Here is an 18,737-nt window from a genome sequence, read left to right as displayed (position 1 = left end):
GATAAGCTGAGACAAATAAAAATGAGTGAGGCATGTTAGTGAAAATCCTATCGAGACGTCACTAGCCGGATGAGGTATCTAAGTACAATGAGCTTTAAAAAGCAATTCCATTTTAGGGTCATTAATTCAATAAAATTAGTGAAAGTTCGAATAGAAATATCAGGAATTTCAATCAAAATGCATGTCATAATCATTAGAGTTGACTGATGTTTTCAGATAATTATTTTCTTTTCTCTATTTTCAAAAGAGGACATACATTGTCTTTTCTTTCTTTTTTATTTTTATGCTTTTGAGTCTATTAGTCAAATAAAAATCATTATTATTTTTCTCATGTATTTGTGTCAATTCCATGTCAAAACAAGTGAGAAAAGATCACAAAACTTGCTACCGACTTCTTTAATTATACAAAGAAAGACAAAAGGGCAGCACATGAAAGAAACATGACTATAAGCTGACACAAGTGATGTAGAAAGTTTTGTTATCAAAGAAGTTTTGATATTCTTGAAAATACCAAGGTTTAAGGGGTTTATCTGAGAAATATAGCAAATCAGAGACACTGTATTTTTTTCAGAGTCACTCTTAATAATCTAAGTTTAGATCAATGGTGCAGCAAGACAGTGATATGCCATTAGTTGGAATCAAGACTTAATGAGACAAGTGCAAGAGCAATCGCCTCAAAAGCTAAATCCGCATGACAACCACCATGTTTTTAAACTAACAAGTTTTCTTTGATGAAACAGGAACATATGCTACTTTCCCAATATTGCTTAATCCTTAGGAGGCACACTTCTTTGTCTGGTTAATTCAAGTTTCTTTTTCTAGGTGTCACACTTCTTAACTTAAGCCTTGAATCCTAGAAGATCTATTTTTTAGTTGATTCCTTCCACTTAACCCTTAGGAGATGCACCTCCTTATCTAGGTAATTTAGGTTTCATTTATTAGGTGATGCACTTTTTAAATTGAACTTTCACTCCTAGAAGCCGTATTTTCTAGTCGATTCATTCCTTTTAACCCCTAGGAAATGCACTTCCTTGTCAGGGTGTACCAAGTTTCATTTATAAGGTGACACACTTCCTAACATAAACCTTTATCTCTAGAAGATGTACTTTTGAGCCGGAATTCCTTTTTTTTAATCTTAAGAGATGCACTTTTTGGTCTTGGTCATTTTATTTTATCCTTAAGAGATGTATTTATAGATCAGAGTCTTGATTCACCTTAGCATTATGCATTTTGTAAGTAGTTGTGATTGGGTTTGAAACCCACAAAAGTTTTCTGATGATAAACTGCGGCAAAATTTAATTCATGTTACTTGGAACTTCACTTTAGGACCCTCCTAAATAATGATACTATTTTTCTAGAAAATGAAATATTTCATTATAATTATCTTTGTTTGGAATAATTTTTATTCTACTTTTGATTTTTATTTCAAGAGTCCACCTGGAGATCAGTGTGAAGAAATAGAAAGTCAGGAGACTGCTTGCAAAACAGGGTGAGGAAATTTCACGTCTGGACTCGCCTGGAGAATAGGGTGATGAAATTGCATGTTGAGAGCCCTCTTGAAGAACAGGGTGAAAAAATTGAAAGTCAGAATATTACCTGGAGAATAGGGTGAGAAATAGAAAGTCAGGAGCCTGCTTGGAGAATAGTATGAGAAAATTGTAAGCCGGGAGACTGCCTGGAGAACAGGGTGATGAAATTACAAGTCGAGGTCCCGCCTGGAGAGCACAATGATGAAATTGAAGTTGGGAGCCTGACCGAAGAATGGGTGATGAAATTCAAAGTCAGGAGCCCTCCTAAAGAATAAGGTGAGAAAATTGCAAGTTGGGAATTTGCCCGGAGAACAGGATGATGAAATTGCAAGTCGGGATCCCATACATACAATAAGGTGATGAAATGGCAATTCAGTAGCCCACCTGGAGAATAGGGTGGTTGAATAGAAAGTTGGGAGACTGCCTATAGAATAGGGTAAAGAAATCAAAAGTCAATAAGGTGAAGAAATTATAAGTCAATAGCCTTCCTAAAGAATATTGTGAAGAAATTAGAAGTTAACAAGGTAAAGAAATTAGAAGTGAGAAGCCCACCTAAAGAATAGGGTGAAAAAGTCAAAATTCAACAAGGTGAAGAAATTGTAAGTTAGGAGACTGGCTAAAGAACAGGGTGAAGAAATCAAAAGTCAACAAGGTGAAGAATAGAAAGTCAGGAGTCCACTTGGAGTATAGGGTGAAGATTTTGAAATTCAAGTTCAAAGTTCAGAAGTTCCACATGAAGAACATAGTCAATGTTCAAGTTCATCTCCAACACCAAATTTTGTATGGAGAAAGTATCTATTTCTCAAAGTTCAACCCAATGAAGATCAACCATTTTTCACTTTTGAAAGCATTGAAGACTCAAGTCAAGAGTCAAGAGAAGCTGCATAGATAATATTTTTGTCATTTCATTTATCTTTTTAACTTGAAACTAGTATATTTATCCGCGCGATGCGCGGATAATGTATGTATTAGTTATAAAACTTTCAAAACATTGTATCTTGGAAAATAAAAGTGCAAAAATATATAATAGAAATGATTATTTTGAAAAGTTGATGATATATTTAAGTCTAAATTTTTCCTATATATTAATTTAAACTAATAATATAATGCTATGAATTAAATAAATAAAGTTTTTATTTTTTATATTTAAATGAACAAAAGTATAATAATATAAATAGCATAAAATTTTAAAAAAGGTTTATATAGGAGAGTGCAATAAATGAAACTATCAAGAAATTGTAATTATAAAAATGTAATTGTTTATTTTTATTCTAATACATATACGTACTAATATACTTATTAGTATATATTTATCTTATTGTCTATATAATATTTACAAAACTATTCAATTTATTATTATCCTTTTCAAATTTTTGGCTATTTGAAATTAAAATTCATCATTTATGATTTTGGTTAAAACTATGATTCGATATTCTAGATAAATAAAAATTATATTATTTATGAATACTATATTATTAATTAAATGACAATCAAATTGTTAAGGATTAAAAATAGATAAAATAACTTAGTAATATGATTATTGATTTAATATATTAAAAATTTAAAATGATTAAACTTAACAAAAATTCATAAAATCAAAATAAATTGGCAGATGCAAATGTATAGGCGCATGTAGGTTCAAGCAAAGCAATATGCTACCGTTAATATTAAGTAATTAAATACAAATATATTTTATATTATCTTAAATCATTGAATTTATTAAAGGATGAATTACATAAATCTCATACTTAAGAGACTATATTACCTAATATCTCTTACTTTTTTAAAATTTACATAAAATCCCATTTTCACCTTTACTCTTGATACATATCAAGAAAACCCCACATCCTATTTTTACTCCACCATTAACTCATTCAAGATTTCCTTTCCTAAAATATCTCCCTAATTATCAAAGTATAAATAATCTTCCTTTCTGATTTTTTCTCTTCCATTAATGCTTAAATCATCTCCCTTCCTGATTTTTTCTCCTCCATTAATGCATGCAATTTTTTTTTCTCTCTTAAAATCTCTCCCATTTTTTTAAAAAAAATCTATTGATCCATTTATAATTTATTTAGTTATTCATATATGTTTATTTTTTTAATGGTGCTTCATATGAATGATAAATATGATATCATTATATGGGTATTATGGTGATTCATACGATAAATACATTTTGGATGATTTTAATGGGTGATATATATGATATTAATAGGTGATACATATTGTATTATGGTGATTCATATGATAGATACAATTAATGGGTGATTCATATGATATTAATAGGTGATATATATGATTTTATAGTGATTCATATGGTAGATACAATTATTTATTTCAATTATTGGGTGATTCATATCATATTAATAAATGATATATATGGTATTATGGTGATTCATATGGTAGATACAATTATTTATTTCAATTATTGAATGATTCATATATTATTAATGAAAGGTAATGATGTAGTCAGTGTAGGAAACAAAAGTAATAATATTTTTTAAAAAAAGACTAAAAGCAGAATTGAAACATAATTAAAATTAAATCTTAAAAAAATAGACGAAAATTAAAGACGCAAAAAGAGAAAAATATTAAAAAAACATATCTTTCATAACTAAAGACAAAAAAGAGAAACATAATTAAAACACCTAAATTAAATCTAAAAAAAGAGAAAAATTAGATATCTTTCCTTAAATAAAAGAATACAATGAATAAAAGAGAAAATATTATTTCTTTAAATAAATATCTTGTTAGTTTCAAATGTATCACTTTTTTATATGTATCATCATATAACATATGTATCACTATTTCAAAAAAAGGGATAAAATGTAATTAATAAAATAATCGGGATTTTATGTAATATCACTTAAAATTTAGGGATTTATGTAAGTTATCTTTATTAAATAAAATACTAAAAATTACACAAATACACAACTTATGTTTTCAATATTATAAAAAATCCCAACTCCCTAAACATATTACAAAAATTCCAACATATACACAGAATGCTATGTACATGTCGGCTATGTTATTGTATATTAATAGGGAGAGAGATTAAAGTAATTTAAAAAGTGGGAGAGAGTGTAATTACTTTCAAAAGGGTTGGTATTTATGTTATTTATACAATAAAATATGGTCCAAACTAATAAAAATCTTTCAGCCCATAATATCAGCGCAAGGAAAATAAAGGAAAAATTACCTAAATAAGCAACATAAGTTTCTAAACTTCTAAAAATCCCTCCACTTCTTAAAAATTACTCAAATCCCAACATTTCATATTTTTTATTAATTGTGAGATACAAGTTAACTCTATAACTAAAACGGTGGCTCTTTACCAAAAAATACTCCACATCTCCTCTTTGAACGACGCAAAATATGGCCATTTTCTATACATCTTCTCCATCTGATTCAAAAAATTCAATCAAGGTAATTTCCCCCCATAAAATCAGTTTTAACTTATTTAATTCATTTTTACTTTTTTTTTTTTCAAAAAATGTGTTGCCACAATTAAAGCTATCTGAAAGTTGAGTATTTTGGTAGAGAGATTTCTTCAATTTCACTTTTTTTTGCTCCATTGTTTGAATTATCAGCATGAATAGAGAGTCTGGACCTTCTTTTCATTTTGGGGTATCTCAATTAGAATATTTCAAAGAATCTCAAGAAGTTGTAAACTTTGTTTCAGGAGATTTTGACTATGAAATTGATGGTTTTCATGAAAATAGGTCAAAACATAGCAACGATCTCCAAACTATGAAGAAATTATGTCAAAAGATTGCTAAGAAGGACAAGAAAAAAGAAAGTGGTTATAAGAAAAGAGGACACAACAGTACTGAAAGTAAAGCTCCCATCAAGAGAAGAAGAGTTGTTGAAGAAATTTTTAGAGATGATCTTCCTAAGGTAATTGTATGTTCAGATTTGTTCAATTTTTGACCGAGATACATATTTTGTGATGGATGATACGTTTCTGATAAAATTTATTTTTTTATCTGGTTCTTTGTTGCTAATAATTTATATGTATCTTGTGATTTATTTTGATATTGTAACTAATATAACAAAAGATACAAGTTTCTTGTTATTAGATACATGTTATCTTGTCTTGTATCTATTGCTTATTGTTAATGCTTTGATATGTATCTATTGGTGTTTAAACTTGACTGAAAATTATATCATAAAAGATACAAGTTATGACCTCATAGATACATTTTATGTTAACTTGTATCTGACACTAACTGTTAATTGCTTGAAATGTGTCTAGTGTTGTTTAATTGTTATTGAAAGTCATATAACAAAAGATACAAGTTTCATTTCATTAGATACATGTTATGTTGTCTTGTATCTATGAGTTGTTGTTAATGATTTGATATGTGTCTGTCGGTATTTAAACTTGAATGGAAATTATATTATAAGAGATACAAGTTATGACTTGATAGATACATGTCATGTTAACTTGTATCTGGTACTAATTGTTAATTATTTGAAATGTATCTAGTGTTACTTAATTATTATTCAAAGTGATATAATAAAAGATACAAGTTTTTAAATAGATACATGTTATGTTGACTTGTATCTGGTACTTATTGTTAATTTCTTGAAATGTATCTAGTGTTGGTTTAATTGTTATTGAAAGTCATACAACAAAAAATACAAGTTAATACCTACATACATACATGTTGTATTAACTTGTTTCTAAAGTATGCTGTTCTTAGAGTATTTGTTTTTATTGTAATGTCTTAATGTAGAGTTATTGCATATAGACTAATTTTTTCACTACTGTTTCTTTTTGGTTTAGGAATTGAGTTATGTTATAAAGGAAATTCCAAGTTATCCTCTTAGATTTGTAAGTTTATGCAATTTAAGATTTAAGGATAAAATTAATACAGTTGTCGGGCAAGAAGTGTTACACTTATTTGAGAAGACTATCTTCGGATGTTATGTCAACATACCTACTTCTAATTATATTGGACAAATAACCAAATACACACTTTTATCTACTCACAGTTGAATGCTTCTCCCGTGCCATTTTCTGATTTCAAAATGGTTGAAGATGGAAACTATCAATTCTTTCCTTGGGGTAAAGTATCTTTATCCAGGTTGATGTCCTCACTTAGGCAAGAATTTTCAATGGAGAAGTAACTTTATAGGTTAGGTGGTATCCCACAGGTTTTTAATGTGTGGATGTTTGAACTTTGTTCAAACGTTGAATTCAAAGTTGCTGTCAAGGAGGAAAACAACATACTTCGCATCTTGAATTGGAAGGTTGTTGCAGTCTGGCCATAGTTTAATCAGTTTATGACCGGAATGTTTAGCAAGGTACGACAATGATTGAACTTTTTTATACATTGCATTATAGTTTTTTGTATTTTTAATCTTAATAATATTTAATGAATAATTTCTTTTGTACATAGTATTCATATGCCAACATTGTTCCTACTACAAACGAGTTTAAAAAACTTGATTTGGCGTGAACTAGTTTTGCATCTGAACAGCATGGTACATCTTCAATGCCATCTTCATCTAAAAATCAAGATCGGAGGAGTTACAGAGTCAATGTACCCCAAGTTACCAAAGATCATGACAGTTTTGATGACTTTAGATCTACCCCTCCATAATTTTTAATGAGGCAGTCGATACATGTATCTCATCTAGTATCTGAACTTATGACAAAGACTGGAAAAGATGTTCCGACAGGAAGAAGATCAGATCGTAAAAAACAAATGCAGTTGCGAGACGCAGAAAAAACCCAGACAATAGGTATTTTCCTTATCAACATATTTTATATTTTTCTAATAATGAAAATATTTCTATATTGTGTTATTTTTCATGCTTAACAAATACTGGAGAAACAAGCAGATATGAAATAAAAGAGTAAAGTTGATGCTGATTCAACATCCACATTAAACAAGCAAGACCTTGTGGTTAAAGCAGACCTACATTCGTTAGAGTACGAAATGAAGGCATACATGAAGACATATGTAAGGATCTACAATTTATTGCTGTATAAATTTATTAGTTGTATCAATTTTAACTAATCAACTTGCATATTTACTAGATTGACCAAAAATTAAAAGATTTGGAGCGTCTAATGAATGCTAGATTCACTGAAGTTTTGAATTCATTGGAGCAGAAAAATGAGACTGTGAAGCAGGTAAGATGCTGTAAAACAACACACATTTATTAACGAGTATATTGAATTTATTCATGCTTCTCATCTTTCAATTTTAGGAAAAAAATTGTAAAATAAAGCCAGAAAGAGGCTACACATTCAAATGATGTTACTGATTTTGAATGTCATACTAATCCCGTCAGTCCACATAGTGTCTCAAAAAATAGAGAAAATGGAGGTACCCATTAGTACATATTTACTATTTGAATTATCTTATAAAAAAATGTTTATATTTATCAATATGTACGTACTTCTTAAATATAGTAATTAACTAATTATATTATATTAATTTTTTTTTATTCTCTAAGAAAAATCTGCAGGAAACTATTGTAAAATAGAGCCGGCAAAAATATGATCCTTCAAATGTCGTTGTTGATAATGTAGGACCTACGAGTACTGACAGTGTAGTAAAAGAAACTGACAAACCGGTTGAAATGGAGGATGATAAAGCCAACCAAGCAGCATCATTTCTCAAGAGGGGTGAACAACATGAAAAGGTAATAAACATTCATTATGTGTTTTCTAATTAACATGACTGTTTTTGCATTCTTGAAATGATAAATGTAAACTAAGTCATATAGGTAATCAGCATTTACATATCTTGTACAGTTTAGTTAATTTAGTAGTAAGAACCTAATTCACTAAAAAAATGAACACAATTATGTTATTAATATTGCAGATTAAAAATAAAGTTTACATACAAGTTAATACACAGTTGAGATACAAGTTATGAGTTACAAGTTTAAATATAGTTCAAATACAAGTTAAATAAAGTTTAGATACAAGTTAATACAAAATTTATATACAAGTTAAGTTAAGTTTAGATACATGTTAAACTAAAGTGCAAATACATGTCAAATTAAAGTTGAAATATAAGTTAAAATAAAGTTCAGATACAAGTTAACACAAAATTTATATACAAGTTAAGTTAAGCTTAGATACATGTTAAACTAAAGTCTAAAGACAAGTTAATTTAAAATTGAAATACAAGTTAAAATAAAGTTTAGATACAAGTTATAATAAACTTCAGATACAAGTTACTACTTATTGATAAATTTAAAAATAGTGGACTTTATTTATAATAAATTTGTTAAGGTTTCAAATCATTTTCAGGATGTTAGAATTGAGAAGCAGAGTGACATAGCTGTTGAAGAAATCAACCGCTTGAAAGTATTATTCCAGGTCGAGAACATGATTTGGCATTGATGATTTACAAGCCTCCACCAACAACTCCAGCATAGTATGAAATTAGTGACACCACGATTTTGTTTGCCTTTTCTACGCCACAAAAGAATGTGTCGGCTAATAAAAATGCACCTACATTATGCTCAAGAAAACCATCAAAGATTTATCGTTCTCCTTTTTTGACCCATTTTGGATCAAGTTCTAAAAGAAAGAAAAAGTTGGCTTCTAATGAGTGAAAAATTCCCATTCGACGGCTATCACATTACTGGGGATTCACCTACTGTGGAGATGGAAATATTTGAAGAATGGATTCATGATGGCCTCTACATGAAACACACAAAAAGTAAGCAATACGTCTTATTCTAAATTCACCAGTAATATACAACTTACTATTTATTTATTTTTTCAAATCAACTGTACTTTTATGTTACAGGAAAGATGATGATGATCACTACAAGGTTAATTGTTCAACACTTGGATTTCGTCAACTAGATTTCGTAGTTGCTTTTCCAAAATCAAAGAATTGGTTTTACTTGATGTATCAACAGAACAAGTGCTGGAATGATGAGGTATTACCTTCATTTTTTCTTAAAACTTTGTTTAAGTAGATTTTCAATAGTAAATAGTTTTCGAATTGTGTGATTTCTATGATGAAATATTAAAGTCTATTACATGAGTTACATTGACTGCACATGTTATAATAATTGTTTAAGCTAAACATCGTGCTAACAAAATTTTTTTTTGTAATATTTGCATCTTTACTGTTAGTAAAGATAATTGAAATTTTTCTATATGAATATATATGTTGTTTATTTGTTGATCCTACAGTTACCAGTATTTATAAAGTTATTACATTAGATACATAATCAATAATTTGTATCTAATTATTACTTATTACAGTTGATTGCTATAACATACCACTTTATTACAATTTGAACAACATCTGGATGTTATTATGTACTACTTGAGAAAGAAGTACAAGAACACAAATTTTCCAATCAGCAGATACACTACTACAGATTGTTTTTTCAAAGTGTACATCAATAAGGCATATATGAATTACTACAATTTAGACGTTGCTAAGGATCATGCAACTCAAGATACATTTGCCAGAACTGATGAGGTTGCTGATATGGAGAAGTCATTGATTAACACAATCAAAGGATTGAGTACGTGCGCAGGTCAGCCTTGGCATATGGTTAATGAGGTATTTGTCCCAATTAACTGTGATGACACCTTTCACTGGGTATTGACAGTCATTGCTTTAAAGGATTGATGCATTTATGTGTATGATTCAATGGCCTCTTCAAGGAAAAGAAAACAAACAAGTGACATTGAAAAGTTGGCTGTAATGATTCCGACTTACCTTCAGTACAGTAAGTTTTTTGACCACAAGGTACCCACTGACTGGACTGCACTAAAATCATATGAGGGAAAGTTCGAACAAGATCCATTTCAAGTGGAATATGTATCTGAGATCGTACAACAAGATAGTGAAAGCTTGTACGTATTACATTACCTTTTCATATGTTTTCATTACTGTACTCATGTATATTAATATTTTTAACTTAATTATTTTTTGGAATGCAGAGATTATGGTGTATTTGTGGCTGTTTATGCAGAGTATCTGAGTGAGGAATTAGGTATTCTATGTTCGAGTATTGATGCTCAATACCATCGTCTGAGATATTCTTCTCTTTTGTGTAAGTATGGGTCTGAAAAAGCAGAAAACGGATAATTTAGTGAGAATGACGATCCACCAAGGCCAAGGATCAAGCTAGCACAAAAAAAGAGAGACAGTGTTTTACATATTAAGTAGTTGTTTATTTGTTTGCTTGTTGGATATTACAAAACTAGGTAGTTGATAGAAACATTAATGATTTTTTGATGACGTTGGTAATGTTAGGTACTGATACATTATGTTTTTTCAATGATTAAATAGTTTTATTTTGTTATCCATTATAATGCAATGTTAAAACATTTCATATATATTTATGTATCAAACTCTACATTGTTCTAGCACTTTCTAAAGACGTAGTATTAGAAAAATATTTTATAACATTTTACAATCATATCTATCTAATATAACGAAACATAATTTAGAATATAATGGTATTAACCTTGACAATATTACATTATTTAGTATCTACAACAGTTTTTTGTTCCAAATAATATCTATTGTCTCTAAAATGCATAACAAATTATAGCGCAATTTAATGGTACTGTATCAAAAAACTAATCACATTATACTATAGAAATGAAAATTTAATCTTGTATTTATAAAATTAACTGAGAAACATCTTATTAAATTATATGTATCTAGTAAAAAAAATATATATTTTACTATATAATAAATGTACATAACAATACATTACATTATTATGTTTCTATAGCCACTTTTAATTACTCAGAATACATGTTTGCCTTCAACCAGACTAACACATTATATCAAAACTTACAGTCCTATATGAAACAATTATATTTTTCAATTATTACAAATTGTGCAAACTTGTATCTACAAATTTATGAAAGATACATCCTATAAAAGTATAAATCCTTACAATCTTTTACTACAGTATAACAAATACAATAACATTATCAGTTCAATATTATCTTAATTTCTAAATGAAGTTTCACGACAATTTCAATCTCCAAAAAATAAGGGTAAATAATTAAAAAGGAACGAAAACAACTGTTTATTACTGACTAGTTTTCTTAATATTCTTAAAAAAACAACAATGTCATCAATTAAAACTTCTCATTAAAAAGGAAAGAAATTCAACTAGAAGATAACAAATTATTCCATATTAATAATCAGTCAACTGCATGGTTAATCCTCCTTTGGAAAGAAGTTACAAGTACGCCTGTTGTGACCTGCATAACCACATCTCCCACAACAATTACTACTCGATGTCATAGTTTTTCTTGATTTCTTGTGCCTGTTTTTCTTTGGCCTTCCGGGTTGATGTTTGTATTTTGGTGGTAACACAACTTCGTCCATAACTTCTTGTGGAACAATCCAGTCCTTCTTATAGGGCATTGAAAACATAGATTCTTCACACATTTTCCTTAATATTTCAAGATAATAAAACTCTAAACAATAAGGCTTCATATCAACTACATGAAGCTTGTTCACATGTTATCTCATCCAATTGGAATCTACCACAAGAGCAAGTCCTCCTATCAAGACATACTATGTACTTTCTTCCGTCATCATAAACAGAATATACATATGTTGATGACGCACTAACCTACAAGATTAGTCATAATATGTTTACACATAAATACATATTGTTCTTTTATAGAATATTTTGTTTAAATTCAATAAAAAGATTAATTAAGTTACTGTAACATTTTCCAAAACAACATTTTTAAAACAACTACTATCCTGTATTATGAATCAAGCATTCTATAATATGAAAAACAAAACAAAACTTTAAAACTAACCTTAAGCCTTGTACTTTTTGAAGTATTTAGCTGAAGAATTCCTTCAAATCTACTACTAAGTGATGTGTTTGCATACGATGCTCTTTCTCTATTCTTGCAATTCCACTTTCCAAACAACTTCCTAGCCTGCTCCAAAAATTCTATTATCGGAAACTCACATGCTAGCTTCAATTTACCATTTATGCACTCCGCTATATTTGAAGTCATCATTCTACCACGATTAACAAATGCATACACGCGTGCCCAATTTTCAAATCCAGCATCCTCAAGATAAGACTTTACCCTTTTATCAATCTTTCCAACTTGATTTAAAAAAAAAATCAAACTAATTTTTGCGGTAAGCCTTGACCATAGCATAGTAAATATCGCTAAGTCTATCTTTACTCTTCCTAAAATTTGTGCAAACATTCTTCCACAAGTGCCAAATGTATGCGAGGTGCGGCACATTCGGATATACAACACTCATAGCCTTTATTATGCTTTCATGACGGTCGGATACAATACACATACTATCGCGCTCTTTAAAAGCAATTCTGAAGTTCTCAAAAAATCAAGTCCACGAATTATCGTTTTTATTATCAACAACACCATACGCAATCGGCAGAATGCGTCCTACAATTTTGATAATATAAAAAATTAATTAATCAGATACAAGTAAAAGATATTCTCAAACTAAAAAAATAATTTAACTAAAATTATGATCTTAATTACATCACAAAATAAATATACATACAAATAAATATAAATTACCTGCTCCATCAAGAGTGCTTGCAGAAACAAATGTACCTTTATATGCTCCACTCAAATGCGCACCATCAACCACAACTACAGGCTTGCAATACTCAAATCCACTCTTCAAAGGTTGCAATGCAACGAACAAATACATAAATTTATTATCCTCGAATTTATGCATTCTAATATGTGAACCTGGATATACAAAATTTAACATGTATACATATCGAGCCATTTGTCGATAACCATCCGCAGGTTTCCCTCTTAAAATCTCAATCGCACGTTCTTTAGCCCTCCAAGCCTTCTGATAGTTAATGTCTACACCAAAAGCATTTTTAATATCTTCGATTATATCATTCGGGGTGTGTATTATCTTATAGTTGACAAGTTTTGATGCAGCAAAACCACTAACAAACCCAACTGTAACTTGAAGTTGAGTAAAAACATGATCCTTCAACGGGCATGCGTGAACATCTTGGAAAAATCTAACTTTAAATAGTTCTATACCTCGACGACATGATGATTTAAAGATTCAAACACAATTCTCTGAACGACATTGTAGGACATAGCTAAATAAATGAAAACAAAAGTTCAAATTCTTCTTCTTAATAAATATAGAAAAAACAGATTTCTATATTCAGTAACAACATTGACTACTTGTATAACATGTATGTAGAAATTTTGCAACATGTATCTAGGACATTAATATGTATCTAGGACAATTTTGATATATATGAGGAAATAAAACACATCGAGAAACATAATTAAACATAACTTCATAAACTGAGATACAAGATGAGCAAAATGTATTATTTTTCATAACAAAATGTATCTCGGCTCGAAACTTGCTCTACATGTATCTTGTAAATTTACAACATGTATCTAGGATATTTATATGTATCTACAACATTTCTTATAACACACAAAAAGAAATATAATTAATCATAACTTGATAAAATGAGATACAAGATTAGCAAAATGTATCATTTTCATAACAAAATATATCTCGTCATTAACAATCCTTCCCAGTTAACGTACACAAAATTACAAAGACCTGCTACCAAAAAATAAAAAAACATACCTTTTCTTGTTCGATCTTTTGACATAGTAATTAAAGTAATGCTCAATTGCAAATCGCGCCATAACCGAAATTAGAGTACACTTGTCCTTGTATATTTCTACAACCTTAACATCACAATGCTTGCAATCAGTAATGATCTTGTTCCCTTTGCTATCCAACAAAGGCATAGGAGAAGTAGAATTAGATTTATAACAAATTATTTCTTCAACTTTTTTAGATGGACTTTTCAAATACATTACAGCACTAACTTTCCCATCAAAAAGCATTTCACTATCAGACTTATCTAACGTAGTGATGATAAGAGGATACATTCCAAATCAACGCTTTATTTTTTTTAATTTCAACATACAGCTTCACACTCATTTCGTTACGAATGAACAATGGACAACCATTTCCTTCAACAATGTAACAAGCTTCAATTTTTTTCCTTGTTTCATCGATTTTCAGTTCTCCCGTAATTATAGAAATCGGTTTTTCGTAAGTAACATGTTCATTGACCACAATTCCATCACTCTTATAACCAACATACTCGATCTCGTTAATCCAAACACTGGAATGACGTAAAAGTACCAAAATATTCATATCAAACAATCAAAATTAACAAATCAAATAAAAAATTGGTGTGTTTAATCTGAACTAGAAGAAAGAATATTTTTCAATTTCAAAAAAGAATATTTTTCAATTTCAAAAATATATTAAAACAACTTTACATTTTAACAAAGTGGAGTAATAAACGGAATCCCATTAAATATGGGATTCGATTTTGTTTTTTACCTTAATTAGTTGGCATAAATGCTGATTTACTGCAAAGTTATTTGTTACATTCCTTAAAATATGCTGATTTAGTTAATTAATACATGTAGCAATAGTATGTATCTAGTGTAATTAACTTGTATCATCAAAGGTCAAATGTTGAGATTTTAGGAGATTTTGAAAGATGTTGGGATTTTTAGTAATTCATGGTAAATATGTCGGTATATATGTAAAGTTTACTTATTTTAATTTACTTTTGGGCTGATATTTATGGGTTGAATGTTTATTAATAGTTTGGTCCATATTTTTATTTAATAAAGTCAATTAATTAAGCAAATATAAAATATATTTGTATTAAATTTATTACTTAATATTCATGGTAGTATATTGCTTGAAACTGCATGCGCCTAAACATTTGCATCAGTTGATTTATCTTGATTTTATGAATTTTTGTTAAGTTTAATCATTTTAATTTTTTAATATATTAAATCAATAATCATATTAATAAGTTAATAATTTATTTTATCTATTTATTAATTCTTAACGATTTCGTTGTCATTTAATTTACAATATATTATCATAAATAATATAATATTAAATTATCTATATATCGAATTATTAACCAAAATCATAGATAATAAATGGCCATTTCAAATATGTAAAAACGTGAAAACATTGATAATAAATTGAATAATTTGTACAAATTATATATATATATAGTATATGAATATGAAAATTAATATGTACATGTGTTGGCATAAAATAAACAATAACATCAACTTTATTTATTTAATTCATAGAAATATATTGTTACTTTAAACTAATATAAAAAAAATTATACTTAAATATAAAATCAACTTTGAAAAGTAAATCATTTATATTATACATTTTGAACTTTGATTTTCCAAGGAATAACATTCTGAAAGTTTTATAACTAATACGTACAATATCTGCGCGCGGGTACTATACTAGTTACTGCTAAAGCCAATTTCACTCAACAGACATTAGGAAAGTATTTTTGTTTTTTCTTCATTAGATTTTTGTCCCTTTTTTTCATACAAAGTCTATTCTTGTTCCAATAGAATCAAAAAATCACCCTCTTAGTGAAATTTCCATTTTCAAGAATCAAATGAGAGATTCAATCTTTGATGAAAGAGAAGAGTTAATGGTTTAACCATTAGGTGGAATCCCAGAACTAAGAAAATCCCATTTCTTGAAATCCATTATTCCTTCCTTTGAGGGGTCGTTTGGTAGAGTGTATTGGCAAAAATAATGTATGTATTAATTAATGTGTATTATGAATACCTTATTTGGTACAATTTCTAGTCAATGTATAACTAATGCAGGCATTAGTTATACACTTTATTGTGTATTAAGGTGTGTATTACTAATACCACCCATTTTCTATGTATTAGTAATGCAAAGTCTTTAATACATGCATTAACTTATTAAATAACCTTAATACCCCTCAATTTCCCTCTCAAAATACTTCACCTTTCTTTTTCCCGCCATTTTAATTTGCAATAGTGAATTTTTTCAAAACATTTCGCAATTTTTTTCCCACCATTTTAATCTACAACAATGAATAATTGATTTAAATAATTGTAATATTTTTGCTTTGTTTCGAGGTTCTTTAAAAAAAAATAAAAAATTGAAACTATTTCTTAATTTTAGGTCTTATATTTTATTTTTGTTTTGACTATGTTAATCCGTTGGCATAATATTTCATGCACAAAGACGAAGGTCTTGCAATTAATTCGAACCCTGTATATACTAGTTCAACAATGCTAATTATATTTGAGATGGCAAAGAAATTTTGTTGTAAAAAAGTGTATAAAATCAAAGAAGGGTATTTTTGTAAACAAACATTTCTTTTATAGAAATTATGTAAGATGTATTATTTCTTATACATCAAACCAAACAATGTATAAGAAATAATACATGCATAACTAATACAAGTATTACTAATACACTATATTTTGCATTGATCTTGTACACTCTACCAAATGACCCCTGAATGTCTAAATTTGAAGCTTCCTTCACTACCCTTTTCATCTGGTGGCCGTTAAAATTTCCCTTCAATAGTTGTAGGCATCAGCAGAACAAATGGAAGAATTGGGTTGCAAGTATGGAGTCTGTCGATCATTCTATATGGAAAGCTGCTGGTATTTATGATTCTATTATGGGTTCTGTGTATAAAGTTTATATAGATAAAGTTTTGATTTTTGGGTTAGTAGAAAGGTGGTGTTGTGAGACTAACACTTTTATGTTTCCGTGGGGTGAAGCTACTGTTACTCTTGAAGATATGATGATTTTGGGAGGGTTTGATGTTTTGGGTGGCCCTGTATTGTTCTCCCTTCAATCCCTGGAGTTGATAGAAATTGAAGAAAATATTGAAAAAGTGCTAAGGGACCTTGTCTGATTGAAGTCTGATGATCATAACAGGTGGTTGAATATTTTAATGGACAGTGGAAGGGATACTGAACTTGAAACTTTTTTGTCTCTTTGGTTATCAAGATTTGTATTTCCAGGTAATGAGTATGGTAAAATAGGTAGACATGTTTTCCCTATAGCTGTTAATTTTACCAGAGGTACGCGACTAGCGCTTGATCCAGCCGTTCTTGCTAGCATATATAAGGACTTGAGCTTGTTAAAACAGACTATGATAATGGCTTCATCAAATGAGCCAAGTAGTAATGGAGACGATGGAGAGAGATTTAATATTCTAGAATTTAGTCTTTAGGCACCATTGTTTTTTGTTCAAGTTTGGGCCTGTGAGAGGTTGGTAACATTGCGGCCAGAACAGGTTGGAAACTACAATTGGTTAGTGGGGTGAGAATAGGACGATGGCACAATGTGAAAAATCCAAAGTGATTAATGTGAGGACTACTATTGGCTCGTCTACAAAGATGTTTCTATGGAGGCCATACACCTTGGCTTTGGAAGGTTGGTTAGTTCCCAAGCTTTATAAGGAAAACGGAGAGTGGACAATAGTTGAAAGGCGGCAAAATGTGGACCAAGAATTGGAGTCTTTTATTCGATTTTTGAGGGTGTCTGAGCTTGTTGGTTTAGACTGTCAAGAACATTATCGACCAAGTCGTGTAGCATTGCAGCTTGGATATGATCAAGACTTCCCTAAATAGATTACTAACTCATCTTCAGGTCCAAAACTCGCCTGGTACAACTATAGCATGCCTATTGATTCTGATTTTAGTTTATACCATCCATCTAGGCAGTGTTAACTGAATGTAACTATACAGTATTTGAAATGGTGTAGAAGAGATATATTATTTCTAGTTGATGCATTAAAAGGATCGTCTCATGGACTAAGGATTAAAAGAAGACTAAAATGAATTTCTAGCCTTTATGACTCTTCTATTTTTGCTCCAAAGCTAGAGCAGGTAAAAGTAGAAACTCCTATGATTGTGGTGTTCCTCCTAATCTATTGACTGGTTGTCAACAAAAACAAGTAGAGAATTACCCTGATATTCCTCCTAGTTTTCCTCCCAAGTGTTGTAGGAAAAATGAACAGAGGGATTTGTCTATGGCTTTACACACAATGGCTTGCAACATTACACCTCTTGGTTTTGTGGTGAAGCATAATGTAGGAGAAAGAATTCACACATCCACGATGCACCTGACAACAATGAGAGTAGCAGTGTAGTTCTCTCCAAGTGGAATGAGGAAAATGACAAGGAGAATCTATCTATAGGTGTTTGTCAAACAGTGGCTTGCGACATTGTGCCTCCTGGTTCAGCAAAGAATCAAACTCACTGTGAACAAGCAATATTATTTCCAGGTAATGCATTCAAAAGATTGTATCATGGATGAATGAGTAAAAAAAGAT

The 18,737-nt window shown here is 29.6% G+C and overlaps 1 protein-coding gene across 1 annotated transcript; it reads left to right on the top strand.

Annotated features, from left to right (window-relative positions):
* Nucleotides 1-17,018: 17,018 nt before the first annotated feature.
* Nucleotides 17,019-18,033, top strand: LOC124897696. The gene is made up of 3 exons (XM_047410916.1): nt 17,019-17,239; nt 17,336-17,580; nt 17,837-18,033. Exons 1-3 carry the CDS (start codon nt 17,019-17,021, stop codon nt 18,031-18,033), a joined length of 663 nt encoding a protein of 220 aa, XP_047266872.1.
* The last annotated feature ends 704 nt before the right edge of the window (nt 18,034-18,737 follow it).

This window comes from Capsicum annuum, chromosome 1, assembly GCF_002878395.1.
Source record: "Capsicum annuum cultivar UCD-10X-F1 chromosome 1, UCD10Xv1.1, whole genome shotgun sequence".
Lineage (NCBI taxonomy): Eukaryota > Viridiplantae > Streptophyta > Magnoliopsida > Solanales > Solanaceae > Capsicum > Capsicum annuum.
The sequence above is the reverse complement of the archived record's forward strand: the minus strand, read 5'-3'. Positions and strand labels throughout refer to the sequence as shown.

Coding starts and splice junctions, on each gene's coding strand:
- LOC124897696 (XM_047410916.1), top strand. CDS start 17,019: ATGGAGTCTGTCGATCATTCTATATGGAAAGCTGCTGGTATTTATGAT. Junction 17,240..17,335: donor GTTTTGGGTGGCCCTGTATT/GTTCTCCCTTCA, acceptor TGATCATAACAG/GTGGTTGAATATTTTAATGG. Junction 17,581..17,836: donor GGCTTCATCAAATGAGCCAA/GTAGTAATGGAG, acceptor TGGCTTTGGAAG/GTTGGTTAGTTCCCAAGCTT.